The sequence below is a fragment of the Podarcis gaigeae genome (genome assembly GCF_964106915.1).
Source record: "Podarcis gaigeae genome assembly, chromosome: 17".
In the NCBI taxonomy this organism is placed as follows: Eukaryota; Metazoa; Chordata; class Lepidosauria; order Squamata; family Lacertidae; genus Podarcis; species Podarcis gaigeae.
The window spans coordinates 37,316,646-37,338,678 of NC_139694.1; the positions used below are offsets into that span (position 1 = coordinate 37,316,646).

The following is a 22,033-nucleotide window of genomic DNA, read 5'->3' on the forward strand; positions in this document are numbered from 1 at the left end:
CCGCTCGGTTTCACCGGCTCATGTAGTTCCCCCACCTGGAAGGAAACAACATCGCCTCAGGGTTGGGCTCCAGTAACGGGAGAAAGGCCGCCCAGAAGGGGAACGGGTGCCTGGTTGGGCCTTCGTTGGGCGCCATATTGTCACGTTTCTGTGTCCCGCTTGGCATGCTGGGAGACGTAGTCCGAATCGCCCAGTCGAGGAAGGGCCTCAGAGGTGCCGAGGCCGCCGCTGGGAGTTGCGCGGTGTTTGCTGGGAAGGACGCCGCCGACAGAATCAGGCGGGACCGGTTGCCAGGCAGACTGGCCCCGCCATGAGGGAAGGCGAGGTAACTGCTGTTATGTACTGAAGTTCTCACCCTGGGCCTGCAGGGGGATGCTGTAGATAGTTTTCACTCAGGTCCACACATGCAAATAAGGGATTGAAAGTGACATTCAGTGATTGGATAGTTACAGAAAGTTGTTACAGTTGCATTGTAGCAGAGCTCTATAAAAGCAGGTTGGCTGAACCCTTCAGCTTAGTTCTGTTCTGGCCTGTGAATAAACAAGAGCTGTCTGAAGAATTGCTGTGTCTTGTCTGATATGTTCACCCATAGCTTAACAGCTGCCTCGGGCAGCAGATCCCCATGCAACTCTTTCTTCCCTGCTTGCTCCCAAAGCAGATCTTGGGTCGGGTTGGGGCTTCTCCTGCTGCCGTGTAAACAAGAAGAGCCGCTTCCTCAGGATTCGCACAAGGCCTGAGACCCCAGCCCGGGAGCCCGGCGGATGGGGCGGTGCGGAGGCAGCGTGGCACAGTGGATAGAGTGGCCCGACTAGGACCTGGGAGAGACTACAGTTCAAATCTCCCGCTCGGCCACGAAGCTCACTGGATGTGGCAGGTGGGGGGCAGTCGCTGCCTCTCAGCCTAGCCTACCTCACAGGATAGTTGTGGGGTAGTAGCTGAGGATGGGGGAACGCAGCATCTCTGGAAGAAAAAGTGGGATCTAAATGCTACAAATGAAGAAACACACACACACACACACACACACACACGGGAGGAAAGCGCAGTAGGAGATACGCCGAGTTTCTGAAAATGGGGGAATTAAAAGCCTAGACCACTGCAGTGTTGTTGGTGGTAACAAGACCATTGGGCCACAAGCCTCCCGTGAAAAGGAAGGGATAACTTCTCCCAGGGCAAGCCAGGCACTCCTACCTGCCCAAGCACAGCCGGCACACACCTGTCAGGGGAGGCTGCATATTTCTCTGCACATTTCACCAGGCGGGGCTGCATGCTCAGCAGTGACAGAGCATCTTATGAGGGTTGCCAGACTTTGGCCCTCTTTGCGGGGGGAGGGGGCGCAACCCTCTAAGCAAGTTCGGAGCATTGTTTCCAGCCTGGAAACAGCCTGTTTTTAAACCGTTCCTAAAGGTAAAATGTTAGAGACGTAGATGGCGCTATGGTCTAAACCACAGAGCCTAGGACTTGCCGAGCAGAAGGTCGGCGGTTCGATTCCCCGCAACAGGGTGAGCTCCCGTTGCTCGGTCCCTGCTCCTGCCCACCTAGCAGTTCAAAAACATGTCAAAGTGCAAGTAGATAAATAGGTACCACTCTGGCAGGAAGGTAAATGGCATTTACGTGCACTGCTCTGGTTCGCCAGAAGCGGCTTAGTCCTGCTGGCCACATGACCGGGAAGCTGTACGCTGGCTCCCTCGGCCAATAAAGCGAGATGAGCGCCGCAACCCCAGAGTCATCCGCGACTGGACCTTATGGTCAGAAGTCCCTTTACCCTTTACCTTTAAAGGTAAAATACTCATGGCCATGTGTACGGTATTTTCCCCTTTTAATGTGAGCGTGGATTTAGGCGAATTTCTCCTCTGTCTAGATAACTCTTTTACCAATGTGCATTTTATAGGGTGGGAGGGAACAATAAAAAGAACCGCAGCCTCAATTGCACAGTGATCTGGTTCCGCAGTCCTCCACTGCTGGCAATTGGTATGGGTGAAATTGCAACCATACCCAGCAAAATGCTGCTAGTTTGCAACCAAGCCCTGCAGTGCTGTGGAGCTGCGCCTGAGGCAGCCACACTCGCCTACCTTCCCTGAGAAGCAAAGAAGCTGTGTCTGATAATAAACACAAAGAAATCCACAATCTCAGAGTGGGCATTATTGGGACCAACCAAAATTTCTTCAAAATAGTGGGCCAGCTGTTGGGTTTTCCGTAACTCTTCATCCTTCTGGATATTAAATGTGTGAGGGTGTAATAGGAAAAAGCTTGCTTGAAATTGAAATGACAATGTGTGCGATTACACATTGCAGGCTTAACTGGATGAGGCTCTTAACAGGTATTGCACAGGTTTCAAGTTGCACCCAGGATCACCAAGTGGCTAATCCCCATAATGCAAGGATTGCCAGTGTGCCATGGTACCCTCCATGTGTCCCCCTAGTGCCCACAAAGCCTCAGCCACCTGCCCCCTTAGGTTGGAAGGGAGGTTTTTCTTCCTTGAGAGAAATTAGAAGAGTGGCACTATTTTTCAACTCCTCTTTCAACTCTGCTTTTCAAGGCTCAAGTTAATTCTACAGGATCAAAATTTTACCAAGATCCCTTGGGAAAGTGAGTGCATGTGTGTGCTTTCTTTTCAGTGTATGTGTGGTAATATGACTAAATGATGTGATGTCCATGACGCTCACTCAAAAATCGAAATGTGCCCCACAGACCTAAAAGGGTTGGCCACCCTGTTCTAATGCTTTGCTTAATGTCCAATCTGATGAATAGTGCTGAAGAACTCAAAAACTTATTTACTACTTTCCTAGTAAAGGTACTGCATAACCGTGGATTTTAGAATATTTTTTACCCCACATGGCTGTTAAGAGGATAGATGGGGTTGGGGGACAAGATTAACACTGCCTTGTATGAAGGCCAAGATAAAATTATAGATAGTATTACATAGATATTCATGCCACAACAAAGTAATAATTTGAATAATAGAATATTAGGGAGGGGGGTTCTCTTGTGACTGATCAGGACTGGATATAGTCCATAACTTACCTTTATTAATTGAAAAATAAAGAATTTATCAGTTTTTTAAACAAAAACTAAACGCACCTTTATCTAAGATTGTAGACTAGATAAGAAGGTGCAAACTATTACAGCAGAATTAAATAGATTGTTTTGAGGTAAGGGAATGCAGCCGCCCCAAATCTTTGTGTTTTCTTTTTCTACCTCTGGAATCTCTCTGGTGTTTTAAATTTATATACTCATTTAACAGATTTTTCTGCCATCCTAACAAAAAGTTTTCAGAGCACTCTTCAAAGTTACAAACAAAGAGTGCATATTCAGGGCATACTTCCTATCCCAATCTTCCATAGCACTTGAAGTTTTCGCTCCCGGGCTTCAATGTATCTAAAATGCAATGTATCAATGAATTAGTAGATGAACAAGTATTGCTAAGAAAGAAGCCACAATGCCGTAATATTTACACTGTATTTTCCAGCAATACTATTTATTTCCTTTGGCTTTCCCTCACCCCTCTTTAGCAGAAATTGCAGTAACATCCAGACTATATTTAATTGGGGTTTTTTTCAACACAGCCTTTATTTTCCTTTATAACAGTTTAAAAAAATATTTGTTAATGGTTGTGTACAAATGAAGTCAACTCACAGCTTGCAAAAATAATTAAAAAACACATGGAAACAACTGCTGATAAAAGACATTCGTTTTCTACCATAAAGTTCTGGGCTATGATTTTTCAAAAACTGAATGGGATGCCTCATCCCTGTTAACAATGAACCGGTCACCTGCATCCTCTATGCAGCCATAAAAATCTCAGCCTTAATGTAAAAAAGTAAAGAAAGGGTTTTTTTAAAAAATAAGTACTAAGATGCTACATTAAAGTATAATTCACATACATAAAAAATATTTCTGAAATTCAGAAGTTGTTAGCAAGTATGGAAATCTAAGGAGACATTTATTCACAGCATATACCTGAATTTATCATGCTGTTTTAGTAGGCCTGCATGCTCCTCAGCAATCTCTAGCAAAAACAAAAACAAAAACAGAATGAAATACCTTTTTAAATAGAATATAGTAGTTTTAACTGAGAGGTCTTTTGTTTGCTTGTTTGAAGCTGCATTAGGAACCTCAAAGACAATTGCACTTCCAAAATGGCTGCCAAAATGTATGGTTAGGAGTTCTCTAAGGCATAAATGAACCAAAACAACACCCTTCTAGGATGCTTTGAAAATACAAAAACAGAAGTTTGTTCCTAGTCTTGCAAATTAAATCTATGGCCCTGGAAGGGAGAATTAAAGCCTTGCTCTTTTGCATTTTCTTCCAACAATTTATGTATATTTGTGCTTGCCTCTATCTGTGGTACAACTCGGATATATTTTACCACAGATTCCAATAAAAAATGTTTTCCTTGCTACTTGACAGGACAGGGACACCTCTTTTTCCTTCCTCTGCAGCCACCATCTTCTTTCTGTCAGATGGAAGTGAGAAAAAAGAGCTTTGTATATAACAAGTGCCCTACAAGGGGTTGATTGAAGCATAACAGGCCACAACGTGCTCCCCAGGACTTTCTGCACCATCACTAAGGGCTACTTCATGCATATTTTTTTCCCTACATACAGGTAATCTCACTGTAGGAAAAGCATTGCCCATCATCATATGTGAAGTATATGGCAAGTATACAGGTTCTTTCAGGCACTGGCTTCCAAAGTCATGCTTTCTACTGACTTGCAGCAAAGCAGTTGCCCATGGCCATATTCCACATTTTTCTACATGGAGATTGTCTCTACATAAGAAATACAGCCTGTGAAGGAAGCATATTATGCGGGAGGATACAAGTAAGGCCTCCGTTTAGCAGACAGTTTATAAATTCATGCTTAGCCTTTTAAAGATTTTTTTTCATTGGAAACCAACTCCTTCCCCACTCCAAAAGAATAAGATAAATGGTGATTTTTAAAAAGGAGGGGATTTGTTCTTACATACTATATGCGATAATCATTGCTGGTTTAAGCTGGATGAGTTCCATTAGCTTCAATGAGAGCTACAAGGTAGTAAGTAGAAAATGCATAATGCCTTAGCAGCATTTTATTCTCAGGGCTCTAGAGGGGGCAGGGGCAGAATAGCATCCCATCAGTTGTACCAGGCCCTTGTGAACAACTGTTCACATGCAAGGGGTAGAATTTGGTTTATTGTACTACACTGCTCACAGTTACAGCTTCTTATAGAATGAAATGTGAATAAATTATAGGTGTGGGGTGGAATATAGACACCATAAATATTTACTAAGAAGAATAGTTTTTGAAGACAACCAGGAGGCAGGGGATGACCCAAGTCTGTATAGTGACTCCTTATAGAATCAGTTTTGCCGTTCCACCATCTAACTGCTGTATAAGTATAAAAAATACACAACCCTTCCCCCCCCCTTGCAAAAAAAAAAACAAAAAAAAACCACGGCAACATTCCAGGAGGGATGCTAAACTGGACTTCAGTTGATTAACTGAAGCAACTTTGAAATCATACAATTCACCTTTAAAGAGGTACAGCCTACAAAAATGACAGCACTTACAATAACAGTGTTGCTGGGTTTCAGAATTCAAAATAACCAGGAATGTATCATTTTATTGCCTAAATGCAACAGAAGGCCCCTGCCTTCCAAAGGTACCCTGCACACCTTGTTCAGAGCCTATGCCAATCTAACACTCCCAACACTTTAAACTTGGTTAAGGCATCAAGCTGCAGGATGAGACCGTGTGTTCCCTCCACATCGGTCTTAATCACAGTTAAAGGTAACAGGTTGCATCCAACAGAGTCACTCAGCTGATGGTTAGGCTTCTTTTTGTCAGTGCAATAGGGAGGCAATCCGTTTTCTGTGATTCCCCCTACAGCCAGCCCCCCAACTCCCATCCTAACTCTGCTCCAGAGGATTGGGAGGCCACAGCAGATTTGGGGGGGCTTCAGGGGGGGCGAGGCAGTAGCTGGAAATTGCTTCCCTCCCTGTTCCCACTGGAAGTCTTGCCATCAACTGAACAAAAACTCTGGATCCATACCAATGTCGGTACAAAGCCTAGCTGTGACTAATACAAGGGGGTTTGCTTTTAACCAGAAATTTGGCTTTAGCTGGGAAACAGCACACCCTTGTTTTAACATTAACCACTGTTGAGATTGGGGCCAACGCAAACTATAACTGTGAGTCAGGCCAGCAGAAGGGGAGGGTGGGAGGAATTTGCACCCCAGAAAAGTAGAGACTGAAGAAGGGAGTGCAATTGCACATCCTGCTGTGGATCCCTTGACCGTGGTTAAGAGATCAGGAGCATTAAGTTGGCACCGCCCTCAGTAGTTTAATTGTCAGCAATAATTCAATGCATATACAAAGGAAGAATTCCTTCCTAAACAAAGCAAGCTTTTTGCACTAATTTTTCCCATTGTCAAATGGAAGACTAATGAGGCAGTGGGTCACACACTTTGCTAAGCTGCCACAACCAGTTGCAACATACAGTAGACAATGCATGGACTTGTTCTCTTCATTCACAGGTTGCTATAAGTTTAAATCATTGTGATGAATAAATCTCTGAAGTCTTCCTTGTGAAAGTTAAATATCCTCCTTAAAACAGTAAACAGCTTGAGTGGCTAGTGCCAAATTACAAACAGGGAAATGGGCTGGGGGGGGAGTGAAGAGCCATGTGTGTAAAAACACCACCTCCAATTTAAAATAGACAAGAAATATACAGGAATGGTAGTTTAGTTCACAGCCTAGACTGAAACAGCACTAACAAATGAGGTAGATAAGAAAATGAAACTTGAAATGTAACATGGAAAAGCAACTCAGCTGGAATACAACTGAAAAATCCACCCAGTTATTAAAATGATACATTCCATTAATATCATACAAGCTTAGTCTCAAAGCATCACAGCAGAAAAAGTGCCTTTTAAAACCCAAAACCAAATTCACAGTTTGATCCTTGTCAGGATTCAGGTTTGAAAGAACAGCAAAATGTAAGAAGGAAGGGGGGGGACTGGATAGTAAATGTTTTGCATTAAATGTAGAGATTCAAAACCCAACGTATAAAACATACTAAATATTTTTCCTGTTTTGTCAAACGTACATTTCAGTGCCTCTCTCCGTTTTCTAGACTGTGGTTCACTCAGGTCTCCCTAGCTGCAGAGATGGGACTCAGGCCAAGTTTGTATTTATTTCCTCCGAAGTTAGAAGGTGATGTGAGAAGAAGCATCACTGCCCACTGTGCACTGATTCGCCACCCCCTCTACTGTCACCGATGGTGAAACAGGCTTTGGTTATGTTTCAAAATCCCACAAACACGTTTAACCAAAGAATTGTGGGGCAGGGGAAAAATCACGCACACTTAAGGGCAACAATGGCTCCATCACACCCTGGTATGGACTTATCCTCTGATTTTTGGCCACATATGGCAGGAAACCAGATGTTACAAAGTACACATGGCAGCCGCTGAAAACAGTAGCCCCACATACTCTACAAGAAGAATATGTGAGCACAATGATGTCACATCACATGTTCCTTTGCCAGAGGTTATGGGGAAGAGGAGGAGAGGGGTGGCAGTTGTTTGGGGCAGCAGCCACTTACCCTACGTAATCCTTAATTCCATCCTAGCTTTTAATGCCACAGACAGTGGTATAAGCACTGGCGAACATAGGTTACTTCATGACCACCATTTTCATTCCATTATCAGAAGTGAGACAGACAAACAAACCATGTCAGGATTTGCAAAAGGGAGCCCCCTATTGCCAAATGTGAAGCAATGGTTCTGGGAACTCCGAGCAGCATGGAATGGTCAGATGGCTCAATGCACAAGACACAACGTGAGATTTACAACAATAAGCAGGAAACCTTGATTGGACCAATGGAACCCTGACACATGAACACCAGTGTTCAAGGACACAGGCTTGCCATTTGCACCATGCACGTCTGCCACAAAAAACACTGGTGTACCACTGGTGTACCCAAGGCACACACAATTGCTGGGGGGAATAAGGCCCTCTCCCATTTCCTAGCAGATTTGTGTTTTCAAGGCTTTCAAGTCGGCTAACTTGGCAACAGTTTTCAAAGACAGCACACAATTCCATGCTTTCCTACAAGTTATCCTAACTAGAAAACATGTATTTGTAGTCAAAGTGTCCGTTTTAAAAGAGATAGCAGGGGAACTTTTTTTTAAAAAAAACAAACAAACAGGATTGTGTTTCTATTTTGCAAAAAAGAAAGAAAAAATATATAACACTGTTCTCTCAGTTCTTCAAACTGAACCCCCACCCCCACCCCAAAGTATATATAATTCAGCTGCTGCAGATCCTAATGAGAGATGCAGCAATGCACTGTTTAAACATCATCAAACTTCAAAAGACTAGAACTACTTTTTTTGACTTCCCAGTAAAAATCTGAAAAGATACTAAAGATTATCTATCACAAGGCACTGCAAATCTTTGCAGGCAGAACAAGGAGGCTGCATAATGCATGGGAAACAGGATCTTTTGTTCATGGTGGGGAGGGAAGGAAAGCCACAAAACTTCTAGAAGCTCCCAAATTCACTGGAGCTTCAAGTGAGAGGCTGAGTTCAAACAAGTAGCTTGTCTCTGCAGCTACTCCAAAAAAAGGGGGGTGGGATTACAGGTAGGCCCAAACCAAAGTACTCTGATTTATTTAATCCCATCATTTTAAACAGGATTTATCTAGTTGAAGTCCAAATCACTTTAAGGTAGAGAGATACAGCCTCCCTCCTCTTCATTCTCTAAATATTCATCAGCAAAGCTAGCCAGCTTCCATGTTCAACAGCATTGCAAATCTCTTACAGCACTCCGAAGACAATCATTTAACTTTGTTAACTCAAAGTGAACCAGAGCTTGAAATATCAGTTCCCTGGCATATCAGTCCAGATATATCAACGGAGAAAACAGGTCAAGGTGTGCATCAGGAATATATTTCAAGGATTCTGGGGTCCAAAAGAATCAACTGCTACATGAAATATTACCTTGAAAAAAGTTTAAGACTATAAGTCTTATAGTCTTAAGACTCAGTAAATTAAGACCTCCATAGTCTATGGCCCAGTTTGCATGTAACATTAAATAATAGTTTAAAATAAACTATGGTTTAAAACACAGGACTATATCATGCAAGGGAGGAAACAAGCCAGAGTCTGGCTTGTTGTGATGTGCGAATTCGGTTTGTGGTTTGTTTCCTGCAGATAAATCATGTGGCAAGCCAAGAACAAACCTTGGCTTCTATTCTCTGGGCAGAAAAAAACCATAAGTGAGGATTCACATGTCACATCGTGATAAACAAGCCTTCGCCTTATTTCCTGGCTCCACAGTCAGGGATGGAGGAAGAGCAAGGTACTCATGTAGGCTAAACCATAGTTTAAACTGTAGTGCAATGTTGCATTGCCCTTGGCCCAATAAGGTCAATGTAACTGACTTAGTCTCCTGCAGAGATGAACTTGCAAGCATGGGCCTTATAGGGCAGCTGAAATATAGTTTATAAAATAAGGGGGTTATGTGAGGTACAAGACTCCAGCAGGAAACGGACTTTCATGCATGTAACCTATTCAAAATAGTTTTAGATCTCTTGCTATTTTTGAACAGGCACATTTTTCTCTTTAAGTCAGAAAACCAGAAAGCCTGTCACAGCGGACTCTGGCACTACTTTCTTGCCATCATAAATGCATGTACAACCTACTCAGTTTTCAAAAGTTCTCCGTAAAGATGGGACTTCGTAATCTTGGCAGTAGGTGATCAAAGCACAGAAACCACTTAGGTGTTTTATGCTGCAAGAGACAACACTAATCAAAAGTAGGAGCATCTATCCATTCAAATCCACTGTAAGGCAGTCAACTCAATGCAAAACTCTGTGCACCTGTTCCAATGCAAAACTCTGTGCACCTATTCCAACCTGTTTCAGTCCTTAAAACTGTGAAGTATGGATCATAAAAGAGAGGCAAAGGGGTGAGATGGGAGATGTTTTTAAATACCGTTTGGCTATTTCCCACTCTGTTCCCACCCTTTCTGCAGCTTCCTCTCCACCACAACAAACTAACTGCAAAATAAATTTTTAAAAAGCTACATCCCCCAAACTCAAGTACTAAGTTTAGGCCAACAGCCCCAAAGGATCCACTGAACGTCATGTGCGTATGAGGATTGAGCTGCCATTATATAAACAGCTGTACTAAATTGCTCAAGAACAACTACAAGCCTTTCAGTAACAGGTAATAGGTGGCATTTGTGTCTCTTCCTTCAATGGTCCTCCAACTGTAAAAGGCCTGTCACTTGGGGTAGGAGAGGGGAGAATTTAAGACAGGATTCAGTGACAGCAAATCTTTCTGCAAATAAAATCCGTCCCCCCCCCACCCGTCAATTAAAGCTCCCAGTGAAACCAGACAGAAATGTAAAATTAAAAGAGGATCCAAAGTGTCACTTTCCCTGCTGCTCCCACTCCTTCAATAAATTAACTCAGATGCCAGTATGTGAACAATTTAAAAAGGGTTGCTATCAGCCTCAAAAACTCAAGGGACCTGGGGCCAGAATGACAGGGAAGGGTCATTAATAAGCAGCACATGGGCATGCTGTCCATCTCAGGAACAATGAGATGCACAGGCCAAAGCTCTCTCAAGTATGATATAAAAAAAAATCCCCCCAAAGAATATTATATCAAGTATTCAAATAAGAGAATGCAAAGGCAATCTCCCACCACATTGCTGCTCTGGGGAATTCACCCCAAAATCCAGGCCGCAGAATGCAAGGCAGAGGAATGGAATCATGAGTTATAGGCACAGTCCCCATATCTATCATCCTTTTAGCCGTCCGCCTTCATTTGGGACTTGGGGGGATGGGAGCTGGGTTTTGCACAGGTGATGCTGGGAAGGCTGGCATGCTTATCCCTGGCTGAAATGGTCCCACAGGCTGGGCAGGGACAACAACAGACTGCTGGGCTGTCCCTGAAATGCCCACCCATTGCACTGGGTAAGTTGTCCCTGTCATGGTGTTATACTGGCATACGTGGGGTACTCCATATGGCGATAGTGTGCCGGTAAAGGGGGACAGGGGAAGTCCTTGGGGCAAAGCAGCTGGTACGGTCCCTCGGATCTGGGAAAGCGAGGAAATCCATGTGGACGTGTAGCCCACTGTAGATGTTGTCGTCTTTAAAAACAAAAGAAACAAGAAACTATTATGATTATTAGTATTATTAAAATTTGTACACTGCCCTATACCTGCATGTCTCAGGGCAGTCACAACTTAAAATCACAATATAAAAACAGAAAATACATAATAGAAACAAAAACAACCCGCTAACCACCCTGCCCCCCACATTTTAAAAGGGCATGCCAATCAGCCAAAGGCCTGGTTAAAAAGGAAAGGTGTACAATGAAGGTGCCAGCCAAACCTCCGTGGGGAAAGCATTCCTCAAATGGGGAGCCGCACTGGCAGATGAAGATGATGGATTTTTTGGAGCTAGCTGACCTGTCTGGAAGAGTCCGTGACCAGAAGGAGGAGGATTACCAGGAAGAATGGACGAAATTTAAAGATTATTTAGTTAAATATCTTAAGTTAAATTAATTGGAAAACTTGCAAATACCAGATAGGCTTAGGATTTAAACATGTAATGTGATAAAATTGAAATTTAGATTGGGAAAGAAAGAAAGAAAGATGTTAAGTGATTAAGTTAATTTTATGAGAATATAGGTTTTGGAAAACCGTTAAACTGATATACACTGAAATTCAACCAAGGGGATACAAGGAACTCGCTTAACAATGTTAGTAAGATTAGTTTTAATAAGGCTAGGATTTATGTTTGTTTGTTTATTTGTTTGTGTGCTTAAAAATTTTGTGGAAAACTAATTTAAAAATTGGGGGGGGGGGAGAACAAATGGGGAGCCACTGCAGAAAAGGCCTATTCTCATGTTGCCACCCTCTGGACCTCTTATGGAGGAGGCAAATGATGAAAGGCTTCAGAAGATGACCTCAGGGTCTGGGTAGGTTCATAGGGAAAGAGGCACTACTTGAGGTACTACTTAAAATGGGAGGAAGTCATTGCTTCAATTGATTCTGTACCTTTTGCTGTATCTTCTTAACAAAGGAGCACAGGAGAGGATTGAAATGTAGGAAGTGAAACAACTCAACCCTGCCAGTGGCTAAGAAGTCAAATGAGGACTAAGGAGACCCAGGTTCAAATCCTCAAACAGTCATAGAGTTAACTGAGTGGCACTGGGTCAATCATCATATCTCCGCTGAACTTATTACACAGTGTTGTTTTGAGGATAAAATAATGAGAGCAGCCTGAACTCTGCCGAGCTCCTTAAAGTAAAGGCAGGAGACAAATATAATCCTCATGATCACCATGAAAACTAAAAGCCTGGATTTTTCCAGTCTAACTGAACTGGAGATGGCTCTCAATATGGTAACATTTCCAACTGTTGTAGAGACTCTAAGAGGTGGGTAGACACACTTAAGCACAAATTCTGGCACGTGGGAGGCAGCAAGGATGTTCCTTTCAGATCTTTATCTCTTTTCCAAGACTTATACAATTTTATAGGGAGAAGCTACTCTTTTTAGACACCTGCTCCCAGTTCTGCATCCTAGAACTGATGTGGTGCCTGTGTCCCCATTCCTCCATCTGTCTGTCCTTCTGCGGCTTCCCAGGTCCATTAATGCAAGACGGGGGGGGGGGGGGAGCTTCTATAACTCTTTGGTTTAGATCCACTCCGCTAGTTTTGGAGTGAAGTGTGAAGCTTGGAGATTAAACCTAGGAGCAACCCTCTCTCCTCCCCTCCCTGAAGAGGTGACCATCCTGAGTTCACATGGACTAGAGAAAAACAGGGTGCCTCCCCATAATGCCTGGGTTGTGAAAATGATTAAGTGGGGGTGGGGAGCAAGGTCCCCCCCAGCAGGACAACAGCTAAGGTATCTCAGCTTGCACAAGCTCACCCTTGTGAACTTTATTTTATGAAATCCCACCCCCCTCACCTCATATACTTTGCTCCAGCTGTCGGAGTCCAGCCGATGCTTGTTCTGTTTGATCTGGTTGAGACTTGGCTTGATAAGGGAGTTCCCCACCTTTTCTTTTGTCCAGTCGTCCACCAGTTTGTGCAAGTCATCTGTGAACATCCCTTTCTTACTGGCCGTCGTCTGCTGACAAGAAGCAGTGCTGCTGACGATGCAGAGCTGGTCTAAGGGCGTGGGAAATATTTTAAAGCACATTACAGAAAGCAGAAACAATCCGTAAAAATGGGATGTGCCGTTTGGGTCTCTTCCCACAGGGGAGGGCAGCGGCGTAGATTGCGTGGCTGGTGTGGGTACATGTGCCCCGGAATGGAGTGTGCGTGAACAGAGCCCTCACCCAGCCCACACCACTAATGCCGCTGGAGTGCCCTCCCCCTGCCACCAAGTAGGGCTGCACTGCGCCCCTGCCACCTGCAGCCCTTGGAGGGCGCAACGCACATATATCCTAAGGGCGCACTCTGCCTTCCAGCTCTGCGCCACTTAGCAATGCTGCAGGGCTGGGTGAAGCAGTGGCGTTGCAACAAGGGGGGGCAGTGCGCCCCAGGTGCCATGTCGGGGGGGTGACAAGAAGGCACCCCGCGGGTGCCTCTGCTGCAGCCGCAAACAGAGGATTCTGGTGTCGGCAGCAAACCGCTATGTACAGCATATGTGCGGCGTCGCATGCCTGCGCTGTATGTAACGCGTGTAGAGGATCTTCCGTTCGCAACTGCAGCCACAAGCAGAGGATCCCGGCACCATCCATATGGCGCTGGAGCGGCGGCGCCAACACACCACTATGTACAGCGTATGTGCGGTGTCGCTACATGCAGTGCATGCATTGTACGTAGCGACGCCGCACATGCACCCTACATAGCGACGCCCTGCCCCAGGTGTCACAGGCCTTCGTTCGCTCCTGGCGTGAGGAGGATGCAACAGGCATGCACCCCGAACAGGGAAGGGCACCTGTCTGCTGCGTCTTCCTCCCACAGTCCTGCAGCATCGCAAAACAGCGCTGGGCTGGCAGGACGGTGAGGAGCAAAATGCCCACCCCAATGCGCCCGAGCTCACTGCCCCTCTGGCCCTGCCCACGTGATGCCACTGGGCGAGGGGAAGAGCGATCATGAGAGGCAGGACCGTGGTGCTGAACTTCAAAAAGTACATATTTCCGTAGCAAAGAAAATCAGATTTGCACTCTGAGTAAGCCTTGCCACTTCAACAGATTTGCATATATAAGCTTATTTTATTTTATCTCCAAATGTAGGTTGCCGTTTAATTTAGATTTGCTTTTAAATCAACGACAGGAGGAGCAGGGGGAGAGAAAAATGAGGGGATTTAGGTTAGGTGGCCTGGCCATAGTTTAGAGCAGGAAATGGTAGCTGGTTGTGAAATAGGGAGCAAGGTAGGTCAGTCCTACCCAGTGGTGGGAAGGTTTGCCCACAGGCTCCAGTTTCAGGGCTTCTAAATACATTAAACCTTTAAAGCACATTTCCCCCCCTCAATTAATTCTCACACTGTAGTTTACCCCTCACAGTTACAATTGACAGCAGCCATTAAACAAGCTGAGATTTCTGAGAAGAAAAATGTGTTTTAAAGGTTTAGTCTGTGTTACTGTCTTCTTATTTCCCAGATTCTCAGCTTCACCATTTACACAGCATCAACACTACATTGACAGGATGAGCAGAAACACGTGAAGTGGAAAGAGGTGCATCCCCCAAACACTCGAAGATTGGAAGCCACAGAAGTTTGCAATCTCCTGCAATGCCTCTACAACATGTACTGAAGTATGTATCCCCTTTCCAAACTCTAGATGTTTACGGCAAATACTGGTGTACCAAAAGCACTATATAAAATATGAATCACCTCTCAGTCATGGCAGCTAGAAACTTGTTTTTACACACCCTTTCTTTCTTTCTTTCTCTCTCTCTCTCTCTCTCTCTCTCTCTCTCTCTCTCTCTCTCTCACACACACACCCACCCACACACACCCACACCCACACCCACACAATGCTAGCTATCAGATTCTGTTTGCATGGTGAAGTTGCAGAGATGTGAAAATTATTAGTCTGCAAAATATACATCTGTAATCCACAGACCTACAATGGAGTGGTGGTGTCATCTACCAACAGGAAGATATTAAATATAAAGCATTGGCATTTCAGAAGAGAAGAATGGAATGTGCAAATACCTTGGCTAGTCTCTGCTTGTGAACAGCTCTGGTGCAGCAAATGGGCCTGAATGCTCAACTGATAGTCTATCACAGAGGCAGCAGTGGTAGCACAACAGCATTCTGTAAGGCGAAGGAAAGTTGGGGGGGAGGCACATGATTAGAGGTAACAAAACTATGGGGTGGGAATGGAGATGACAAATGAATGGATCTGTATCCAAGGGATTTGGGCACCCAACTAGTGACTCTTGTCAAGAGATTTTTGAAAAGTTCAGCTCACCAGGGCAAAACATAACAAAGGAAAGTGGCAATGGGGAAGCTCTCTAGACTTCTACTACATCACGTGTAATGAGTCAACAAGGAAATAATATAGAATTCCCATGGCAAAGAATGCAAAGTGGAAAGGAAAACTTATTTTGTGAACCGGACTCTTTCATGCATTCGTGAACTTCAGACTTTTCTTCTACATTAAGGAACCCTTCAGCTTTGACAATTCCCTACACCGCCACCCATATTCTGAACCACCTCCCACTCCCATCTCTTACCGGGAGCAATGATGCCATTGTCAACATGCGACAGAGACTGTGGCCTGCTACGCAGCTTGCTTTTGAAAGTCTTGGGCCGGCGTGGAGATGACAGTTGCAGGGAGATGTCAGAGGATTCTGACCTACTATCTTTGATGGAACGCAGTCGCTCATACAACTCCTGCAGCTCCCTGTTCTGTTGAGCCTGAAGGTTCACTACCTCCTGAATGTGTCTACACAGAAGAGGAAGAGAACAAAGCCTTAAGACAAAGCTAAGCCCTGGCTTACTCAATACCCACCTCAGCAGCCACTAGATGCAGGCAAAGAGTGATGGACCAGCTGTGAGACTTTCAGCCCAGGGAACAGGCAGAGACTTTTTTGTGCCAAGGCTCAGGGTTAGGAGCTCCTTTACTTTCTCCTCACTCACATGGGTTGCTGTGGGAGGGGTGGGCCAAAAGGACTTCTTGGCCCATGCAGGGCTCCTCCCAATTGGCTCAGCAGTTCCTAAGTCTGCCCCCCCCCTTGTAGCATTGGATTGTACTTTTTATTGAGACCTGGAACACACAGCATGTGTAACTTAAGCTGCTCCACAGGCAAGAGGTTTCTCCTGCAGCCCATGTGTATATATGACTATGGACTCAGCTAGACTGGTAAAGAAAAAGCATTTTATATGTGTTGTATATGCATCTGACACTGTGACACCAGATGGCGCTGTGGAGTCCTGTCTTTCCCTACCGGATTTCCCTGTATGAGTTTGCAACGCGTTTAACTGAATCGCTTCTTTGACGTGTCTCAATCCAGCATATGTCTTGAAACTGAGGGAAGCAAATGTCCCATAAGGTATCTGCTTCCTGTTTGCTGCAATGGCTAAATAGTTAGGGAACTGTTCCGTGGCGTCTCCAGTGTGGGTTCATGTGCACGAGCTCCCTGTTTTTTGCCTCTGCGGTGACTACTGCTGGCTCAGGCATACTAAAAGTGCACGGGAGTCATATTCCCCTTGTTGGGGCATGCTCTTGCATCTCTCGTTTCCCAACCATGTTCCCTACACTGTGAGTTACTGGAGGCTGCTGCTGTCAATGTGTGGCTGTGGCTCCTCTTGGGCCTATCCTGCTCCTTCCCTTTCCCCAAGTTGCAAAATGCTCTTTTTCTCCTTTGGTGGCCTTGAATTCTCGTCCCTTTGCAGGCATTCTCCCAAGGCAGCAGTTTGGATGTTGTGTTATATGGCTTCACTTTCCTTTCTTTTGTGTTGTGAAGACAAACAGTACTTGTCAGCAGTGTGCAGTGTAAGAGAAACTGGACTCTTCTGTTCAGGGATGCCTGCGGCTCTTGGCCACTCACACAGCAAAAGGTGCTGGGACATCATTGTATATTTGGCAGATTACGTGTTGCAGGGGGTGGGGCAGGGTGTATCAGGGGTGCCCCTATGTCGGCATGAGTCAGTTGGCTCTGTCTGGTGGCCATAGGGCATTTCCGTGACTTCGCCACATTGGCCACAATTAAATGTTCAAGTGCAGGTGGCGTTGCCATGGCTGCTGCGGGTGGAGCTGCTGCTGCTCGACCCTACTCTTTTCAGAGCCATGTGTCCCCCACCCACCTTCTGTGACGGGCAAGGGTTGGATATGGCAAACGTTGTGCCAGTTTAGTGGCAGCTTCCCTGTCTCCCTAGAGTACTAGAGGATAAGGCTGCTCTGCCCTACTTCTACTTAATATATCACACATCTATCGTAAGGGCTGCAGTGTTTAATAGATTCACCGAGACTGATGTATTAATTAACTTTTTTGCTTGATTAAAAAGCTGCCCTTTGCTAACCAGGCAAAGTATTTTGTAAGGTAATTATTTGTAAGGTAAGTACTTACAACTCTGTGGCTGAAAGTTCCTTCTTAGAAGAGGCATTGCTCCTTCTCTCACCCAGAAGGGAAGGCCACTTCTAAGATTAAGACTACTATGATGCAATTACATAATCTAAAAAGAAGAAGAAATAACGATTCCCACCCCCCTTCAGAATTAGTTTCCTTCATATGAAAATTTATGTAGATTCGGTTACATTGATTGGTTGTATGACAGATCACCTGAGAATTCCTTCATCAAATGGCCATCCAATCTGGCTTGCTAAATAGTGGCAGAATCATTTGGAAGTAGCAGACCCAGACTTACCGAAGCTTTTTGATATTATCTAACTTCAAAATCAAAAAATGAATGTAATGGAGCACAAAGAAAGTCTTACTCTACTCCACCCTTTCCACATTTCGGTCCCTTGTTATAATGAGAACCTTGACGAATATGTTACAAGGCCCCATTTTAGTGCCCTTACTTCTCCCGCAAACGCTGCAGCTCCACCTTCAGGTCCTCATCTTCAATCTCAGACTCATCATCGCTGCTCATTGGGGAAGAGGGGGAGTAAAAGAGTGAACTGCGCCTCTTTACGTGGGTGCCATCCCTCTCCTCTTGCGACTGCTGGCTTCGCTCCCAGCCCTCCAGGCTACCCCCCATGGGGGCAGAAAGTTCACTGTCAGAGCTAGGCTGCTTCCGCACAAAACTGCCTTTGGCCCATGGCTCTGAGAAGGACTGCATCCTGCTAGCCATAGCAGACTTCTCCTCCAGGTCCTGCTGCTCAGGGGTGGTAGGGGATGCATCTGTTTCACCCATGGCACCAGCCAACATAGCAATTTCTCCTTTTCTGGGAGCCTCTTCTTCTGGACCAGGTTCTGAGGAAGGAGGCATCTCACAGGGTTCACTATCTGAACCACCTGAAGCCTGTGGCACTGTGATGACCTGAAGCACACACAGAGAAAGAGAGAGGCAGAGAGAGAACGTCAGTTGTGTAGGTTCCCTTTCATAGAAAAGTTGGCCTAGTGTGGGGCAGAAAAATGGGCAGGATTTGGTCCCGAAGGAATATTTTTTTTACAACTGGAAGCTCAGGCGGCAGCTCCCACTTTGGTGTCTTCAACATGACACACTTATACTAGTGGGCTTCAGATTGTAGTTAAGAGTGGACGAGGAATGAGCAGGGGTTGCAAAGAGCCAGGATTCCTGGGGTTTCATTTCCTTAGTTGGATTTCTAACCTACTTTATCTCCAAATGCTTAACCCGGGAACAAGATACATTTATAACAATATCATTTAAAATAGATTTAAAATATGAAATATTAAAAATATCGCATATATTTTTAAAAAATGTTCAACCACACCTTGCACAAATAAAAAGGTTTTATGTACGTCAGCTACTAAATGCACACAAAAGCTTTGACTTACATGACCTAAATAGGAGAGCAAATTCTTATCTTCCATTCAGAAAAAAGGGGGAAACAGTGTATCATGTCATGCCAAGAGAGACCTGGACTACAGGGACATAAAAGTCACCTGACCCTACTACTAAAAAGACCACACCAAACAAAGAATAAACTCCCCTCACCCCATGTATTAAATATGAAGAGAGGACTTCAAAGAGAAAATACCAGATACACTAAGAAAACTGTCAATAATCAGCTTCATAGATTTCTTTAAAAACTACTTTGAATTAATATGCATTAATATGCCTTGCAAAGGCCTGCTAGGAGATCCTATAGCAACTGCAGCAAAACTATCCACAGTCAAGACAAAACTGAGTGGTTTTATAAGGACTGCAATACATTGATGGGGGAACAGAGAGAGTGAGAGACAGACAGACAGGGGGAAAACGTACAGCAATTTAAAGCACAGGGAGCTACATGATACAGACCTACATACGGTTCACCAGGAAAGATACACTATAAGAATGCAAAATACTTATAGTGCATGAAGAATTACTGCAGAGAGATGGAGCAACAGACACAGCCCTTTTCATTATCTGAAAAGAACCCATAGGCACTGGTAACTCCTCTTTCAGACAATTTTTTACTAAGAACTGTTTATCATAGAGAGTCCCCTCTAGTATTAGGACAACACTCCCTTGACCCATCTGGTCAATTATATTCTTTATTTATACGGCTATTAGCCCATAAAGTATGTACGAACATAAAAGCACAGAAGCATAAAGACCAACAACAGAAGGTGAACACCACGATGCAAGGGTGGGTCATTGAGCAGTGACAAATAACAGCTTGGGGCCCGGAAAGATCCAAGGGACGGTTCACAGAAAAAGGAAAACTGGAGACGAGATCCGTCATGCACTCTCAGCATAACTGTCCGATTAGTTTTTGATGATGTTGTTGTTTTTTGGTGGTTTTTGTGTGTAAGATAACCGCATTCAGGAATCTCGCCACCTGCAGAGTTACAGAAGGATCTGTATCCTGCAAAAGCAGTGCGGCATGTGACTCAACAGGCCTGCCAACCAAGCGCAGTAAAGCAGGACCCAGGAATTTAGTCCTGGCTATGCTATGTAGGGGACAGTTGAACATTATATGTGGAAGAGATTCAACTGTTTTCCCGTCACACTCGCATAGCGGAGACACCAAACCCTTGGAAAATCTGTGGCTCAGCAGTTTCGATGGAAAAACATTGAACCTTGCACGAATAAATGCAAGTCGGTGTGGTACAGATGAAAGAGATGACATGTATGATGGAAGGCCAAGTGGTGGGGTTATTCCGTGATACCTGGGGGAGCAGACACCCCCACCCCTGGAGAGGTTGTGTTGATTTTCAATGTCTGCTAATCTTTGCTCGATAAGGCTTTTGGCTGAGCGTAGGTTCATCTTTAAGGAGTCCACTGGGGAAATTCCGATGCTCAGAAGTTTGGCATGGATTTTTCCTACCCACGGATTAACAAAGTCATCCCGCCAGAGGCACTGAAAGAGGTAATGGTCGGGAAGCCTATGCCAGCTGGACAGCCAATAGCCAAAGACTCGCTTCCAGATGACAGTCTCCAATGATGCAATCCTTAACTCCAGACGTATGGCTGCGTTGCTCACACACATGGGGAGTTTCAGGAGGCGACGGAGAAACTGATTCTGCAATGTCCCCAGCGATGTTAAATTGGACCCTGGGGCCCAGAGCGGGGCAGCATAACAGGGGGTGGAAACCACTTTTGCGTGGTGCACCTTCAATGCAGAAGGGATGTGGGAGGCTCCATCGGCCGCAAAAAATTGGAGTAGAGTATAAAGTATTGTTTTCCCTTTGTTTAGTAAATACTGTATCTGTGGCTTCCAGCTTAGGTTGTAGTGAAAAAAGACTCCCAGGTATTTAAATTTGAAAACCTGTTCTGGTCAAGCATCATGCCACCTCTGAGACCGCTTGTTGCAGGATTTTCTCTAGTCACTGCAGGTAGGCAGACAGTTCCTCTCATCACCTTTGCATGTTGCTATGAAATCTATAGATAAGTTCCTCAGCACTTTTCATACTCCCAAATGTAGGTTCCAAGGCTTCTAAATATTCATGTACCCTGATTTGGCAGGTTACCTCTCTGGTAGGCTGAGTATGATACCTGTTGCAAGCCACACGTATTGCAAGAACACAGCTCAAGGCTCAGGGGAAGCCGACTGTAGCAGACACACTTACTGGTAGCAGAGAGTCACAACAGGCAAGTCAGGGGTTTTTCAGGACCCTGGACAGAGCACCACAGATGGTGCTGGCTCATGGGCTCGCATTTACACACAAGGAGAACTGTTGCCTCAGCAGAGTGCAGAGGCTGGCTGATCTGGTATTGTTCACACTCCCTCTGAGGAACGGCCAGTGTTCTCAAAAGGCCACTGCCCAATTCTGCAGCCTACATTGTGCAACGGTGAGGACTGTACTGGGCATGTGTCATCTGAGTCCAAGGAGTCTGGCAAGACCTTGCAGCCTGAAAGGTTGTAGAGTGGGAAATGATCCCACCCCAAGCAGTGCCTCCACCTCCTTTATGACTTCCTTTGAGCCTAAGGGTGACTGAGGCCAGAGAATGTGAAGAACACCTCCTTTTTTATTCTCTAGTACAGTGCTGTAACATGCTTGATTCATGCGTGAAGATTGTTCCTCCCCAATCCCTGGGTAACATGTACACAGAGGACCCTCAGTTTTCAGTAAGGAATAGCTTCAGGAAGGTTTTAGCATCCTCCCCAATATCTTCCCCACAATATGTATCATTGTAGCACTGGGAGCACTGGTTTCAAAGTAAAAACTGCCAGACCATAGCTGCAAAGGTATTCTCCTGTAGAAAGTATACAAGGTTTTTCCTCCCAGTAACTACATTTTGTATTGAATATACAGTGGTGCCTTGCAAGACAAAATTAATCCGTTCCGTGAGGCTCTTCGTATAGCGGTTTTTTCGTCTTGCGAAGCAAGCCCATTGACAGCTTAGCAGATTAGCGCTATTAGCGGTTTAGCGGCTTTTAGCGGCTTATCTGCTTAGTGGATCAGCTGATAAGCGGCTTAGCTGCTTAGAAAAGGGGGGGAGGGGGAAAAAACCTGCAGGA

At 44.9% G+C, this 22,033-nt stretch overlaps 1 protein-coding gene across 50 annotated transcripts in view; it reads right to left on the reverse strand.

Moving 5' to 3' along the window:
- Positions 1-6,123: 6,123 nt before the first annotated feature.
- WNK3 (WNK lysine deficient protein kinase 3) overlaps positions 6,124-22,033 on the reverse strand; it is an 83,819-nt gene continuing 67,909 nt past the window's right edge. For all 50 annotated transcript variants that reach the window (XM_083718098.1, XM_083718087.1, XM_083718077.1 and 47 more), the window contains 5 exons: positions 17,981-18,441; positions 15,690-15,901; positions 15,166-15,267; positions 12,967-13,169; positions 6,124-11,142 (listed from right to left, as the gene is read on the reverse strand). In XM_083718098.1, coding sequence (XP_083574224.1) covers positions 10,813-11,142; positions 12,967-13,169; positions 15,166-15,267; positions 15,690-15,901; positions 17,981-18,441 — 1,308 coding nt within the window. In that variant the 3' untranslated portion in view covers positions 6,124-10,812. The remainder of the gene's footprint in view (positions 11,143-12,966; positions 13,170-15,165; positions 15,268-15,689; positions 15,902-17,980; positions 18,442-22,033) is intronic.